This window comes from Mirounga leonina, unplaced genomic scaffold (genome assembly GCF_011800145.1).
Source record: "Mirounga leonina isolate KUSES-001 unplaced genomic scaffold, KU_Mleo_1.0 Mir_174, whole genome shotgun sequence".
Classification (NCBI taxonomy): domain Eukaryota; kingdom Metazoa; phylum Chordata; class Mammalia; order Carnivora; family Phocidae; genus Mirounga; species Mirounga leonina.
In genome coordinates this window covers 5,206,395-5,223,991 of record NW_023270451.1, presented here as the reverse complement: position 1 = coordinate 5,223,991, position 17,597 = coordinate 5,206,395, and the positions used below count along the sequence as shown (strand labels likewise).

At 39.1% G+C, this 17,597-nt stretch overlaps 1 protein-coding gene across 1 annotated transcript in view; it reads right to left on the bottom strand.

Annotated features, from left to right (window-relative positions):
* The window catches only part of RELN (reelin), a 523,500-nt gene that overhangs the window by 233,379 nt on the left and 272,524 nt on the right, over positions 1–17,597 (bottom strand). The window contains exon 8 of the mRNA XM_035020402.1: positions 17,181–17,232. Within this exon, the coding sequence (XP_034876293.1) occupies positions 17,181–17,232 (52 nt within the window). The remainder of the gene's footprint in view (positions 1–17,180; positions 17,233–17,597) is intronic.

Genomic DNA, 17,597 nt, shown 5'->3' with positions numbered 1-17,597 from the left:
GAAAGAAAGAAAGAAAGAAAGAAAGAAAGAAAGAAAGAAAGAAAGAAGAGAAAGAAAGAGAAGAAAGAAAGAAAGAAAGATCATGTTTACTTGGGCATCGCTTTCTCTGCAGGTGCCCTGAAGGTCCCTCTCTTACCCTTGCCCCACAGCCAACCACGCAAACTTCTGGATCCTTCTCCTGCATATTTATTAAATCAATATCTTTCCTTTACCTTCACCACTACCTCCTTAGATCATCTCTTACCCCCAGACCAATGTGATAACCTCGTGACTGGGTTTTCAGAACAAACACAAAAGGTTAACCTTCTTCCAAAGAGTTTTTGTTGTTTGATTTTAAATCTATAGAAAGGCATTTCAAAGAGATTTCTTTTAAAAGTTGCATTCCAAAAAAAGCAATATCCTAACATTTCCCAATTTAGACTATTTTAATTATGTGAAAAGCATTCACCTGATATAATATTGCAATCAGGATTAAATTTAAGATACCAGGTAATCCACATTTGTATTCTAAATAACAAATTCCATAATAACTTGTAAATCTGTTTCTGAAATAATCATATCCCATAAAGAAACCATTAATATCTACAAGTGTCAAACAGTACCTATTACTTTTTAAAAGTAAAAGAATAAAAAGAATGGCAAAGCTTATTTCTCTATGGTGGTTTCCTTTTACTGTCAGAGAACCTAATCATTGTAATCGTAAGAAATACTTTATTGTAATCTTAGTCTGATCCATGAATCATCTTCCTCAATTTAAAATCACGACTGAAGTTGGTATCACCTTCTACCCCTGGTTATATTTAAAGAGTATACTACCCCTAGTATAATTTAGGAAAAAAGAGACAAGTAACTTTCCACTTTTGTTATATGGAGCCAGGCCAAGATGATCAATCAACCAATTAATCAATGAGTCAACCAATTATGAGAAGTATTTCTCATGTCAGAGATACCTGTGAACTCAAAAACCTAGTTAACTTTCTTGTGATAAAGTCCCATTTCTCTTGACTTTGGCTGTCATTCAGGAAAAAGCAGAAAATGCACACCCTTTGAGCAACCGTTCCCACATAAGAAGTAAAACAGTGTTTAGTGCTCGCATTTACATAAGGTTCTTGTGGTGACACAATGGCAGTCCGCACAGCTCTTAACTTCAGCTGTTCCTTCTACCAAGCTAACTTTCTTACACAATTCGGGCCTCTGCTTGATGGTTACACCCTCAGAAGCCTTCTCCTAGCCACCGCCAATAAAACGCTAGCCCTCACTTGCCGACCCCGATGAGTTTTCTTCATCGCATTTATAACTCGCTGACATATTTGATGGTTGCCTTCCCCCTCAGAATACCAGCTCCACCTGGGCAAAGATTTTGTCTAGAAAATCCCATCTCCCCAGTGCCTTGAGAGCTGCTTCACATGGATGAGGACCTCAGTGAATAGTTGTTGAAAAAGTGAATGAAAGGGCACCTGGGTGGCTCAGTGGGTGAAGCATCCAACTTTTGATTTCAACTCAGGTCATGATCTCAAGTCCGTGAAATCAAGTCCCCGTCGGGTTCTGCACTGGGCATGGAGACTGTTTAAGATTTTCTCTCTCCCTCTGCTCCCCGCGCTCCCCACCCCTGCTCTCTCTCTCTCTCAAATAAATAAATACAATCTTAAAAAAAAGTGAATGAAATCAATGTAGGAGTCAGTGAAACTCTAGGAAGAAAGTCTTTTGGAAATACAATGATACCATTATTATTAACTTTTAAAAAATTCTTATTTAAATAATTTAATTTTTTCTTGCTTTCTCTTCCATTGTTATTTATTTATTAAAAATTTTATTAAAGTATAATTAACATACAGTGTTACACTAGTTTTAGGTGTATAACGACTCAACAATTCTATATATTACTCTGTGCTCATCACAGTAAGTGTAGTTTTATTATCTCTTTTGTACACTTCTCAGCAGATTAAGGAGATGGGGTTGACTTATAGCTTCAGTCCACCAACACAGAGACTGACACTCTTTTTTTTTTTTAATTTATTTTGGAAAGAGAGAAATAGAGAGATAGTACAAGCAGGGGAGGGGCAGAGGGAGAGAGAGAATATCAAACAGACTCTGTGCTAAGCTTGGAGCCCGATGATGCAGGCTCAATCTCATGACCCTGAGATCATGACCTGAGCTGAAATCAAGCATTGGACGGTTAACCGACTGAGCCATCCAGGGGTCCTGAGACTGACATTCTTACAGGAACAGCCAGAGGGGCAGCTCATTTGATCTCTCACACTGAGATTTGTTTGGGTGACTTGATGTCCCTCTATTTAATATCTTTTCCTGGTGACAGAACAAGCTACAAGTTTAAGTTAACCACAATTGGGTGAATGAAGATATGATAAGTACTTTGATACTTCTCTGGGGTGGCCTTAACTAAAACGGATATCACAAGCATAAGGTTCAGACAAAATGTTTTCCTAGTTAACCCATAGTTCGTTCTTGTCACCCAGTCCTAGGATTTAGGACCATAGGAGGAAGGTCATGAAGATTTATTTTATTTTTTTAAAATTTTTATTGTTATGTTAATCACCATACATTACATCATTAATTTTTGATGTAGTGATGAAGATTTAAATAGCATACTACCCCTAGTATAATTATATAGATCCAGGCCATGAAGAATCATGAAGATGAGCACTCTCACTTTACAAACCTGTTGCCAGAGGTCCAGATAGCCTTCAGCACTTGCCCAAGATTATGTGGCAAGGTCAACTGGCAGAGAAGGACCATATGGCCTGACTCCCAATCCAGTGCTCTGTTCCCTTCCCTGTTTATACCAATAGCAAAGTTGTCTGTCAATAAAAATGAGCCTTAAAGACAAGGAAACATTCTGTATAATATTATAAATGTAAAGAATACATGGCTTAAAATATCTACGTTAAAAAAGTACTATTTTGCATTAATGATTTGGATGAATAATTTGTTGGGAATTAGAACGCTAGCTGCAGCAGTATGTAGAAATCTCCATGGTCCTTACATATGACTTGTGAGATAAGCAAAACAACGGAATGTTAAGTAAAGGGAAGGTGGTGTTTGCAGTTGAGGCTACTTGCAGGAGGGTATGTATGAAAGAAGTATGGAAATGACATAAGTTTATCGGAACGTAAACACATACTCATCAATAGAACATATATAAATGTAATGCTCAATTCTAACATGTTGGTGTAGACATGAACAATGTAGACACAAGTGGGTTTACTATGAAGCTGATGAAGCTCCAACTTCAGGGCCCCTCCCCTTTGTGAGCAACTTCCAAGGCTCTGGGAAGATCTCTAGCAATGTGTTCACTTGACCATGTTTTATAGTATTTGTTACTTTTTAAAATTCAAATTCAATTAATTAACATTTAATGTATTATTGGTTTCAGAAGTACAGGTCTGTGATTCATCAGTCTTTTTTAAAACCCAGTGGTCATTATATCACATGCCCTCTAATGTCCATCACCCAGTTACTCCATCCCTCCAGCTACTGTTCATTTTTTTTTTTTTAGATTTTATTTATTTATTTGAGAGAGAGCAGAAGCAGGGGGAGGGACAGAGGGAGAGGGAGAAGCAGACTCCCCGCTGAGCAGAGAGTCTCACATGGGGCTCGATCCCAGGACCCTGGGATCGTGACCTGAGGTGAAGGCAGATGCTTAACTGACTGAACCACCCAGGCGCCCCAATATTTGCTACTGGTTAAGACCGCCATCTCCATTCTGACTATTCCCTCAGCATAGTCCCCTCATGTTGGATAGTGTTGGAGTGGCCATGGCTGCTTTTGAGACTCAGCTAAGGGGAAGCTGAGTTTGAAAATAGGTTATTTTGGTTTAGTGTGATATGGTTATGTAGCTTTGCAGGTCACTTCTATTTCATAGTGTAGTCATTCTTAGCATAGAAAGAGCTTCCTGGGAGCACCTGGGTGGCTCAGTCAGTTAAGTGTCCCGTGTTGGGCTCCCTGCTCAGCGGGGAGCCTACTTCTCCCACTCCCTCTGCCCCTCCCAACTTGTACATGCTCTCTCTCTCAAATAAATAAATAAAATCTTAAAAAAAAAAAAAAAGAAAGAGCTTCCAGAACACTCCTACTGCCCATTGTGCTGATGCTCCTAGCATTGTGACTCAAGGACAATGGTGATAAAGTGTTTACTGAGTGATGGCGATTCAAGAGTAGTTAAGCCTACTGACTGCAAGAAAAGTTAAAAAGCCCTGAAATCTTACAGTTCATACCTGAAAAAAGTAAGACAAAGATTTTTCAATTTGATGATGATCATTTAAATGGCATTATCAATAAGGAGTTGTGAAGGTAAACTGTTAATAATCACCAAAAAAACCCCAAGAAACAAAAAACAAAAAACAAAAACCCTCTGACCCACCAAGCTAGAAGCAGAATTATCTTTCTATTCCCTCTATAGAAAATATTATAAAATCGTCATTTGAAGAGGTGATTTGAGAATATGCAGCCGAAAATTCCAAGGAAAAAAGTCTTATAGAGCATTTCAGTTAGGTAACAAAGATACTATGTTATATTTCTGGATTTGTCATTTTGGGGGTATTGTTAGGTTCTAAAAATTTGTTGTGATTTCTTTTCTCATTCTAAATAAATACATTTGCACCTAATTTTGAATGTGTGATTTTGTATGTTTTTCCTTAAAGAGATCCTAGCCCTTACCCAAAACTGCATAAGCTTCAAATGTGGACTCATAAAACCTGGACCCACCCCTGTTCAAGAGCACATACTTCATGCACCTTCCTGCATTTCATAAATGTCTTAAATCGCAGGTCCTAAAACACTAGATTTAATAGTCTAGATTACAAAGTACATTTTCCACGTTGCTGAGCATAGCACATTCAAGCAATAAATGTATTTTAATGCAGGACAACATTTAAAAAGAGAATGACAAGTTATCATTTCTTCTCTGTTACTTAAGGCAGATTTAGCTCAATTAAAACGTTCTTAAAAGGAAATGATCACATTATAACTGCATTAGGATTGATGAAGCGACTTTTAAATAATTGTTTTCTTACCCTAGACATGTGCCACTCACTTTTGGCCTCTGTTGAAGATGAACCTGAATGAAACCTATGTTGACCTTCATGAACCTCAGGGGCTCAGTAAAAGTCCCAGAGAACCTGTAACTTCTGGGCCTCGCTTAACTGGCGTGCTTCTGAGCAGTGCTGGCTGAGAAAATCTTCAAGTGCTGTTAGAGTTTAAAATGCTAGGAATACACGAACACATGAGCAAGCAGCAATTACATGCCGGTGCATAAAGCCTCTAGTTAACACTTGGAAAACCTGTTCATTGCGCAATAGCCCATTAAGCACAACATACGTGTATGGAGATTACAAAGACCTCCTAGAGCCAGAAATTTCCGAAATTCACAAATGAACTTTCCCCTTTCTTCCCATCTCTCTTGGGTGGTGCCGTAAGAACAAAGAACTTAAAAATAGCTTAATTTGGTATAAAATCAAGGCCACTTAAAAAAACAAATATTAGCAATTTCTTCTAGTAAGAATTTAAGACTTATTTCCTTCCTCAGAATAATAGCCACGCAGGTCCATAATCCCATGAGTTAAGACAAATTTCAGGATCCAAATTACTTATATAATTAATGTATGGATTTCACAAAGGTGATGTGCTGCATATAACCACATGTTCCTTAGCATCCCCAGCAAAGTCTGGGGCAACGCTCTGCAATCAAACACATTAGTATTTCTGCAGAGAAATGCAGGAAGATCCCATAAGCAGTATAAATAAAGATTATAAATAGCTCTAAATTATTTCAACTCAGGATTTGCTGACAGATGAATCCAGGTCATGTTAGGCTTTGCCATCATATAATTTTTTTTTTTAAATAGGCTTGTGGTATTTTTTTTTCTGAGTTTTTTTGTAATATGGAATTACAGATCAGGGACGGTGAGCCTGTTTCTCCAGGAGCTCTATTTCCTTTTACGCTTATGGTAGAAGGATAAATCATATGGTTTTAATCTCCCAATGCCTGGGTCGTTTTATTTTTATTTGGTTATGCCCTTCTTCAGAAAGCCCCGGACTTTTCAAAGTAAATCAGAACAGAAACAATAGAAAGAGCCACTGTCCTCTCGGGAGGCTGCCTCTTTTCTCAAAGCTCTGCCTGAAAAACAAGCTGCCTTTTAAAATGCCGCACAGAGCCATGGAAGGAGGCGAGAACTGACCTCACAGAATTTATGGAAGGGGAAAAGCATCGCCAGAAATCATGCCTCTAGAGAACAGAGTGGGGGCCCATAAATACTGAACGCTTGAGGAGTACCGGGATGGAGCCCTGCTGAGGGTCCCTGCAGCCCAAGGGCTGCGGCTCCTATTACTCAAAACTCACACCTCAGAGACAAGCAGGGCTCCAGGAGCTGCATGTAAACCGTGGCATTTGATAGAGAAAGATCATAAAGATCATAAAGTTAGGAAATGGATGCAATCTGGCTACTTAGAACTCCCTGCTATGACCGGTGCAAATCTCAACAGGAGCAACACATCTTCTCATCTTTTCAAGGGAGATAAATGGAAGACAGGCCCATTAACTCGAGGCTGGGGTGATGGAAAGAGAGGAGATGAATGGGGAACTTTTAGAGGAGCTTTTAAAAAGCTAGACAGTGTCACTCCCAGGGGATATGACACGTTACTACAGGCGAAGGCATTCAAGAAAGGGACTTGCCTCATTCCATATTGTGAAAAATTAGAGGAAGCACGTGAAGATACTGGTAAAATAAGCAGTTGCGGCACTTATCCACCCTTTTCCTGCTAAGAGTGATTTTTGAGGACAGGACTACTCACTGAGGAGAAAATAATCTTGCTGTACCCAAAAGCACCAAGAAACACAGTAAAGGCTTATTTGCTACTTTGCAATTCATCTGCTTCAAAATAACTCTGCCATCAGAACCATAGATCATTATTATGCAGGTGATCGATATTTCTACAGTTTTACAACTTCTGTTCAAATATTTTGCTAGAGGCAGTTGTGCATGTTAATGTCCAGGAACAACAATAATGTAGAACAATGATTACATTACACTTAGGTTTTTTACTTCCTTTGTTACTGAGCCTGCCAGAGAAATCCTAAGGGTACTAGCCCATGGCAGCAAAATAATCTACTATAAATAGAGCAACATCTTGATAATAAGTATAAAAGTACTACCTGATGAACAGGTAAATGATGACTCCCAATTTTAAGCATAAAATGCTCTCATTTTCAGGATAACTGGTATAATGTTTCTTAGCTTTCATGTTTGTTTTAGTCCTCTCCTAGCACAAAAACCTCAACTTTATTAGCATTTATGTATTATGCATAACGTTTTCTTCTGTGGCATATCTATGTACATTTGTTCCACTAGTTTGTAAATTTTCTAAAAAATGTAATCATGCTTATCCTCTAGTAGTGAGCCAGGTTCTTGCCTTATACTCCTTGAAACAAATTGTTTTTGCTACTTCTTAGCTTCCTGTACATCAGCTATCTACAGAGCACTTTGGAATGCAGAATTCAAGGAAGAGGGAAAAAAAATCTACCTTCAAAGGTGAGACTTGGGCCCCGCATGGACTATTCCGTGAATTCTGAGACCACGGGTGGAGTAAATGCATGTGGAATGGCTCACAGGGAGTGCTGTTCTTGGCAGAGCCCACAGTCTCCCCCGCTCCTTGGAGGCAGCCTGTTAGCTGCTGTCGTCCCATGTCTGTGTCTACACATCCTTCAGGCTCTCAGAGAGCGCAGGCTTGATTTGCCTGGCCTGTGTCTATACAGAGACAGCAGCCCCTGCCTTGTGAAATTCAGAGGCTGTAGCCAAAGGGGCAGCAGTCTGATTTGTGGGTAAGAGGCAGGGAAGGAAAAAATGGTTACTGTATCGGATAATGCTTTGTGGCAGCCCCGGGAAGCATCCTGGGGCTTCTGGGTCCCAAATGACAGAGATGGGAATTGTGACTGAAAGGAGCCCACAGATACGACTTTAATTAGGAACAGGTCCATTCCACACGAGAGGAAGTCCTCAAATAACTCTTGGATCTGTCAAGAGCAAATGAATTCAATTTTGGTAAAATACGATGACCGAAGTTGAGATAAATCATTATTTTATTAATGAAAATGGTCAGTTTAGAGAAATCAACATGTCCAACATCTTTGTCTCAAAAGATCAAAGTAATCAATTGTTTGAACATGGAAATCTGGAGTTTATGTCTATCCCTCTGTTTTGCCCACAAAAAAAAATACCCTTTGGGGGGGAATTTAGCATATTTTTAGCTGAAGAAGTATATTTCAAGGACAGTACTATAGGAAGGACCATTATATGGAAGGGAAATTTCCACTTTAAGCATCTACTAAAGACTGATATTAAGGATTAAGAGAGGTCAAATAAAGTAGAAGAGTAAAACTCCTCAAAAATATTCTGTACTTACACTAAAAACAGGTTTCCTTAAACTCTAAAACCTCTCTTACGATGTAGAGAAAGAGCCATGTTTTAAAAGCAACTTGTCCTCACCTTCTGTTTTATATTTGTTTATTAGAATGAGGCTACTGGCAATAATTTCTGTTTTGACTGACTTTATTAGTAAACAGTCTACTGGATCTACAAACCTTTTTTTTTCTGAATAAATGTGACAGTATCTGATTTATTGTACTTAATATTTTGCCCCTTAGTCACTTCCTTGGCTGAAATCCCCAAACCTCATTAGGTGACTTCTTTCAGTTTATGGCAGATGGACAATGACCACAGGATATAAAATGAACAGCTGTCCTCCTCCCCTTTTGTACCTTTCTCCCTTTCAGTCCTTATCCCCATTCCCTCACTTCCAAAATATTTATATTTTTTCCTCTTTACTGCCACTCCTATCATAAGGAACAAAGGAACCAATTCTCTCCCAACTTATGGAATACCATGCTATTTCCAGCTACCTTTCGATGTCCACCCCCCTTTGCATGTTTCCTCCCAAGCCCACAGCGTAGAGCTTTCATCAGATCCTATGCTGGGAGAAACATAGGAAGAGAAATGCAAAATGTGTCAGGCTTTGCCAGATTCCCTGCCAAGCAGCCCTCCTTTTCCCAGGGCCAAGCCCATACAACCTAGCCCTAGTGGTCAGGTCTGGCTCATTTTCTGGGAGGACTGATCCCCACCTTAGGCAGCAGGTGTTAAGTACCGCCCCTCCCCACCCCAGCAATCTGGAAACTCAGCATTACCATCCTTGCTGCAGTTCTGGCTTTGACCTTGATCTTCAGGTCTTAGAATGGCCTCTGCCTTGTCCCCCTGCCGGCTTCCATCTCTCTAACCTTCAAATGGTGGTGCTTTGCCTCTGGAGCAGTACTATACCTGCTCTTATGAGTCTCCCTCCCAAATGATAAAGTCCTGCCTCTGGACCTCCCTCTGTCTGGATTTTCCAACACAATGTGCTCTCACTCTCCTCTGTAGTCTGTACCCCTTCCTTGGCTTCTTCTCACATGTGGACTCTTTCCCCCCACCTATGTGATAAATAAAGTCCTTGCAGGCTGAGCAGCATCTTGGGTTTGGCTTTTTCCACAGTGGATGCAGACACATCACATTATGTATAGCATATGTCCTAAAGATCTCTCTGAAAGAAGAGGTCTTGATCAAGAGTCGTTGATTGATAAGAACATGAAAGTTGCTGGCTTGGATCAGGTTCTCATACTGCCCATGGACTTGCGTCAGTAGTCGAGAGTGGGTATAGTTTTGAGCAACCAGTGTCGAACACCACTAAGTCTCTTTCCTAACCTATGAATGAGATCCAGTACAATCCACAGTTACTTAGTTCTAGTTGCAAGCAGAATTCTGCCCTATAAACCAAGAGGGATACTTGTTAGACCACTTAGCCCTCAAGGGCTTTAAACATTTAAGCTTTAAAGGGTGCAAGTGGATATGCAGAAATGTGTATAAATGTGTATAAAAGCAGAGTGAAGTAGGTGTGATAATATGGAGAAGTGGGAATTAGAGATATCAGGCTAGGGCAATGAGCTGAGTTTTCAACGGGGGGGATCATTTAGTCTATACCAATGATCAGTTTCTTCTCATCCTATAGTTTATTGCTTATATCCCTTCTACTAGAACAGTCCTCAATAAATTTTAGTAGAACATATTTATGAATGAATTGCTGATACTTATTTTTTAAGCCTCATCAAGTGGAGTGACAGAATTAAATATTTCAAAAGGAAAAGGACATAGTATCTTTTAAATTGTATTTTAATTCACATAATGATAATTATTTAGTTATCAGTTTTAATTATTCAAGAACACTTGTAATTAATCTCAACAATCTTTTCCAGAACCTTATGCTTAGTAGAATTTTACAATATTTGAGAATATTCCCTTTTATAGCTTAAAACAGGACATAAGAATTTGGGGTGAGGTGGATTTGAAATATATATATATAATAAAGCTTATTTAAACTGGTCTTTTAAAATATACATTCCCCAAAAAGGAATAGATCAAGTCCAGGATGAAGAAGCAGGACAACCTGAATTATAATCAGTTCCAAACCTTTATTTATTGAATTTAGATAACACAGAAGTGTTCTATATATAAAGACTTCAGTTTTTGTGTTAATATAGACCTTTGAAGATCTAAAACTTAAGTCATAAACACATCTTATCTTAGTATCTTTTATATCCAAGAATTTTACACTCAAATAAACATGTTATTTAACCTTAAATTCATATGTATTAAACTAATTTCACTATTAAATTTTTCTAAACTTCTGTATTTTATTAATATTTGTTTTGAGCTCAAGTCATCAGAGATTTTGTTCATCTCATACTTAGAGATTATGGTTTTAGAAGAGGTTTTCACTATTTCCTAACAAATTCCCCAAGGTTTTACTCACTTACCAAGGACAGTGACTCCTGAAAAAAATGAGAGTCTAATTTAGAAACATATCTCAGGAAGCTCACAGAGGAAATGAGCAATAATTCCTACCAAGACATGGAGGGCTCAATTTCTCCTTGCTCTGAATTAGCTGATCTAAGAGTAGAGAGAGACTTTCTCTATTGGGTCAGGTTCTGAGTAATTAAGATGTTTATGAATTAGGCTTGAGGGAAAAGCTGCTTCTCTTATGCTAAATGCAATATAATACCTCATACAAGTAGCATTTTATTCATTATACCTATTTAAGAAAAAATAGTGCCAGATCTCTTTTCTTTTACAAAGCAATCTTCCAATTCACCATTAATAGTGCCTCTAACTTTCCTTATTTTCTAATTTCTGTTTTTCAAAATACACTCATACAAATTGAGAAGCTCTCATTTATCTCAGAGACTCTATAGCACAAGTAGTACATAAGAGAACAAATCAGGCCTAAGGACATTTTCATATTTTAATCTGTAAAAGTAGAACATTTATGATTTAACGGCTGTCCCCTGTCTTGAGATGGTTAAAAACAACCAAAAAAGACAGTAAAAAAAATGCCCACAGAAAACCCCAGATCTTTAAGATATTCATAAGTAAAGCCAAAGAAAAAAGGTATTAATTCTATAAAGTATGAATAATAGATTCTAGCTAGTTCATTAATAACTGATAAATACATGGATATATATTACTGTCCACTAGCTTCACTAAAAGCATAGTTTATTGGTGATTTTATGTTTCCTTCTGGGTCAACTTTTCCATTGATTGAGGTCTTCGGATCACCATGCCCAAATCCTCTCTTGGCATGAAATGTCTGCATCGAACCAATTTAGCACTTGGTTACCTACTATTACAGACATCTCTGTAATAGTTACTTGTCACTCAGGCAAGAAATATTTATGATCACTTACTTATTTTGAGTCCCTGGGCTAGGGGCTGAGAATATCATGATGGACAAGACAGATTTATCTCTCAAACTAAACTCTGTTCTTTATGCCATATGTTTTTAAATGCTTTACCTTTAATCCCCATTTAGCCTCCAAATTCTATTAATCTGAAGAAAGAGCTAGGCTAAACTGAACAAGCATAGTACTTGGCAAGATCTTATTGAGTGAGTCAATGCAGATTTATATCAAGGAAGAGACAAGTCCACTCTGAACACAACTGTCCAAATGATCTTTCTTAAGAATCAATTTCATTATATTTTTTTTATTGCTCAAGAGACAAAGAGGCCATTTCTGACTTCTATTGACTATTCAGTAAGTTTAAAACCCTCGCCGATATAGATGAACTCTTCAAATGGACACAATTTTATCTGACATTGACCACAGCCATCCCCTGGCCAGTCCTTCTGTTCCGGGAGGGCACTCACGTTCCCATCCTGTATCTTGCTTGTGTCACTCTGTCTCCTCACCTGGAAAACCTTTGTCCCTTCCAGTGACTCATGTTGTTGGCTTTCAGGAATTCTCCTAAGAAGCCTTCCTGACCTGCTCTACTCTGCAGGACCTGCCACCATGGGGACCTGTACACATGTCCATCTCTGTTTATAGCGTTCTGGTAGTTCCCTAGAGGTTTCCTGCTCTGGATGCATCCAGAGCCTTCTACCAAACTGCTAAGCACGGTAAATACCCCTCTGTTTTCCTTTTTTTTTTTTTTTTTGGTCTTTCTATAGTTAGCTCAGGAAAGGGCTGGGCACACAGCAAATACTCAGTGAAATCTTGTGAAGTGAATGAACGATACAAAGCATTACCAGCACTTCCCTTGGACCCAGGATCCTGCCTGAAAAAGCAGAATTTGGAGGCATCTGTAAGATAATGGTTTGCAAGGACATCATCTCAAATCTTTCTTCCTATCCCAGAGGAAATCTAAAGGAAACGGGGAAATGTTTCTAAGGCTACAACCATAAATTCCACTAGGTGACTCTAATGAATCAAGTGAGGATTGTGTCAGATCAATGCTTCAGCACAGAAATGGATATGAGATCTTTCATTGGAATGGAAAAATGAAAAGTTCATCTACAAACATTTTGGACATTTTTCAAGATGGTTTAGCTATTGATAACTTGATAAATTTCAGGTTACAGAGCTGTGTTTTCAGGATGCTTTAACTTTAAAAATTCTTTTGGTTGAGATAGCCTGTATGTTTATGCATATATTCATATGTGTGTGTGTGCACATGTCTGTGTGTATATATGTATATATATTTAGAAAGGGCTGGAAGAGCATTGCTCTGAAACAGTGGCATGATAGAGTTTATTTGATATGCTTAGTAATTTAAGACATTTCTGTACACATAGCTCTGGGGTACTTGGATAACGCTTGTGATGGAACTGAAAATGTTTACAAGAGCAATATAAAAATATCAAGGCAATAACTTACTCAATTGTGGCTATATGTCCATAATTGTGAACATAATTCACCATGAAAACCATGAATAATGACAGAATTCCCTAAAAAACTGTCCCTATTACATCTGAATCATCACACTACACAGTGAACATTTAACATCCTTAAGGAATTCCAAGGAGGGACACTAAATCTGACTGGCCATAATGAACCATTAGCAGAGAGTTGGATAATTCCACAATCCGCAAAGAAATATAAATGTTGGATTGTCTACATACAGTGCTTTTTTTATAACACACGCAATATAATTTTTGAACTGAGTATAAATGCAATGGCTGCTACTTGACTCTACGTTTGTTTTTTTGGTATTTGGTTATCATGGGACTTGTAAAGCTCAGGATGAATTCATGCGATGATGACATCTCTGGAATCCGTGTGTGTGCCCTCATCTAGCCCCGACGCCATCCATATAAACAGAATGATGCTACCTGAAGCACTCATAATGAGTTACACAAAACCATTTCTGAAAAGTTGTGGCCACACTTCCATATTGACCATTTACCCCCATACACCACACAGCTTATGGTTTGCCACTACATTGTTTCTTGGCCACCCTAATCCTTCTTAGTTCCCAAGATTTTTATTCTCAAAATGCAGTAAGCAAATTCCCCAGTGAAGTCCTAAGCAATAAGTTATCATTCTTCACTAAATATTTTGTTTCTGATGAAACCAAAGAGGGAGACAAACCATAAGAGACTCTTAATCTCAGGAAACAAACTGAGGGTTGCTGGAGGGGAGGAGGATGGCGGGCTGGGATAACTGGGTGATGGACACTGGGGAGGGTATGTGTTGTAATGAGCACTGGGTATTATATAAGACTGACGAATCACAGGCCTGTACCTCTGAAACCAATAACACATTATGTGTTAATTAACTGAATTTAAATTAAAAAATGTTTCAAAAAATAAAAATAAAAATAAAATAAAAAATAAAATAAATATTCTGTTTCATTTCCAAACAATGACATGTTAAAATTTCTTTTTGATTCTAAAACTGCCACTCAGAAAAGATTTCTAAGTATTTTTTTAGTTATAAACTTGATATATTTTTATCTATCTGTCACCTATCCATCTACTTATCTCTTCCAACTTCCTGATTCTGTTATTCTTCTAGTCTTCTAACCTAGGATTCAAATCCGTGCTTTAAATAATACAAGCAGCTCTCTGGCCTGGTAGACGGCGGTCCTTGTTTTGCAGTAAAGTCAAGGGCTCTTATTAAGTAGTCATATGTTTGGGTCTAGTCCCAAGCCCTTGGTCATGGTGCTTGTTCTGGCTTTGGGATCTCAGGCACCAGACCCTGAATCTTCTGATTGTCCCCTTCCCAGCCCTGTATCATCAGCTCTGTTGCTCCTGGTAGGGTGATATTAAAAGGAGAGGAAATTAATCTCTACCAGCTCCATGGTATACTCCTTACTATTTATAAAAATAGAGGTTTTTGTCCCCTTTAAGGTAGGATAATTTCATTGGTGCTGGAATAAAATTCCTACCTACCTTGAAGAAAGTTCAAATACTAGTAGAATTGTAAAGCATATATTTTAAAGAGGATTCTCTTGTATTCTTTAACTGGTTAGAAATAATATCTGAAATTAATGTTCATTGCCCTAACAAAAAAGTTTAGAATTAATACTTGGAATACAGATAAATAGGAAAACCTTTTCAGCATATTTTTAAAAATATTAATAGCATAATAAGTTTAAACACATTGGTTCTAGTTACTTGCCTGTCATGCTAGAGTTTTTTGGTTTTTTTTTAAGATTTTATTTATTTATCTGAGAGAGAGAATGAGAAAGAGAGAGCACATGAGAGGGGGGAGGGTCAGAAGGAGAAGCAGACTCCCTGCTGAGCAGGAAGCCCGATGCGGGACTCTATCCTGAGACTCCAGGATGATGACCTGAGCCGAAGGCAGTCGCTTAACCAACTGAGCCACCCAGGCGCCCTGTCATGCTAGAGTTTTTAAAAGAATTGTTTCTGTAGCACCACAACTTTCAAAAAATGCACTTCACTTGTTTCTGATTATAAAAGTCTTGCATGCTCTTTACAGGACATTTAGGATACACTTGCTAACGGATCCAAGAAAACCCTCATAAGAAAGTCTCATTATGGGGCGCCTGGGTGGCTCAGTCAGTTAAGCATCTGCCTTTTGGGGGCACCTGGGTGGCTCAGTTGGTTAAGCAACTGCCTTTGGCTCAGGTCATGATCCTGGAGTCCTGGGATCGAGTCCCGCATCGGGCTCCCTGCTCGGCAGGGAGTCTGCTTCTCCCTCTGACCCTCCTCCCTCTCATGCTCTCTGTCTCTCATTCTCTCTCTCGCAAATAAATAAAATCTTAAAAAAAAAAAAAAAAAAGCATCTGCCTTTTGGCTCAGGTCATGATCTCGGGGTCCTGGGATCGAGTCCCGCATTGGGCTCCTTGCTCAGTGGGGGGGCCTGCTCCTTCCTCTGCCTCTCCCTACCACTCGTGCTCTCTCTCTCTCTCTCTCTCTCTCTAATAAATAAATAAATAAATCTTAAAAAAAAAAGACTCATTATTTTGTTTTAGCTAACACTTTCCTTATGACCACATATGGACTTCGGAACAGTCTGTAAATTGTTGTAGTCCTGCTTTCGATGTGAGAAGAAAACAACCCAAACTGTAACAGGCAGTCTCACAGTAAGGCCTAGAGAAGCTTCCGTGAGGCGCGCAGAGGAGAAGGTGACAGCATCAAGGCTTGAAGAAAACTGCGCTCGGGCGCAATCAACCACAGAGAGCTCCCGGCTGGGAGAACGCCGCTCTGTGATCAGGACTGGGGGGCTACTGCGGGAGAAAGTCCTTTTGCTAATGGTGGTTCTCCAAAGAAAAGCGGGTGAAGACAGTGGGGTGGGGGGGTAGGGGACGGGCCTGGGAATGAAGGAAGCTGTCCGTGCCCGTTCCCGAGGCACAGCTGCTGCATCTTCATGTCACAGAGGCTGGGAGGCGGTTTCCCTTACAGGACCCAGATCAAGAAGACGAGCCCCCATCCAGAAGGCTGTATCTTTCTTTACCTAGAACATTCCTACTGGAACCTTGTCCATGTTATTTATTAATATATGCCCTTGGAGATGAGAACGGAAGGTAATACAGACAGCAAAGCTGTACACACTTGATCCAGGGGTACTTTATTTTACTGAATGCTTTGCGTAGGAATTTTGAGCTCTACTATAAAAAGCACTTAAAAGAAATATGGCCAGGGGGCGCCTGGGTGGCTCAGTTGGTTAAGCGACTGCCTTCGGCTCAGGTCATGATCCCAGGGTCCCGGGATCGAGTCCCACATCGGGCTCCCTGCTCTGCGGGGAGCCTGCTTCTCCCTCTCCCACTCCCCCTGCTTGTGTTCCCTCTCTCGCTGTCTCTCTCCCTCTCTCTGTCAAATAAATAAATAAAATCTTTAAAAAAAAAAAAAGAAAGAAATATGGCCAGATACATTTTTAAAATTATCCATGCCTGAATTAAACATGGATTATTTGTGCCAAACACGCAGCCCTAACTGGTTTCTCTCAGGCAACAATAATTATCTCTTTCACTACCAGCCAGTCAAGGTGCAGGAAATTCAACAGATTTTCAGTCTTCTTAATCTGAGCAAAACACAACCAGTCAGGTAATTCTGCTCTAACAGTCCAATCCCAATCGTTCGAAATCCGTATGTAAATCACTTTAAAATGTTTTGGGTTCTCTGTACCATTCTTAAATACCGCTCCCTGCTGGAGAGAAGTGAGAACAGAATGCAGCATTTATGATTTTAAATTTCATTTTAAAAATGTTTTAAATTATTTACAGCAATGTTAAAATGGATTCTTCTCTAAATCTAAAAGCACTTGGCACTATAATCCAGATGACACACTATGATTAAAACAAACACCTCCAAGTTAAATTGCTATAATTGCTAAAAACACTTACCAATGGAAAATTGGAGGACAGAGGCTGTTGTTGTATTAAGGCTGGTGGTAATCTAGAAAAAGGAATATATCAAAATAAGACAAGATAGAAAGATAGGAGGAGAAAGAGGAAAGGGGGTTGAAAAGAGGAAAAAAAGGAGCCATAAACAGATGTTGCATTAATCCAGTGGTTAGCTTATTTTCATCAGTATGTCTGAACATACATTTCATGGTGTCCTGTGGGGAATAATGCTGTGAGATCCTGATTTAGACTCTCAGGGTCCTGTTGAAAACCATTTTCGGTGTGATCTACCAGGTAATCTTGTGAGGGCACTTAACACAGTCCCCTCCACTCACCCCTCAACCTCCCCCCATCCTAAACCAACAAATCTAGAGCCCAAGCGAAGGCCATAAAAAGGCTCCCAAACAAAAACTAGGA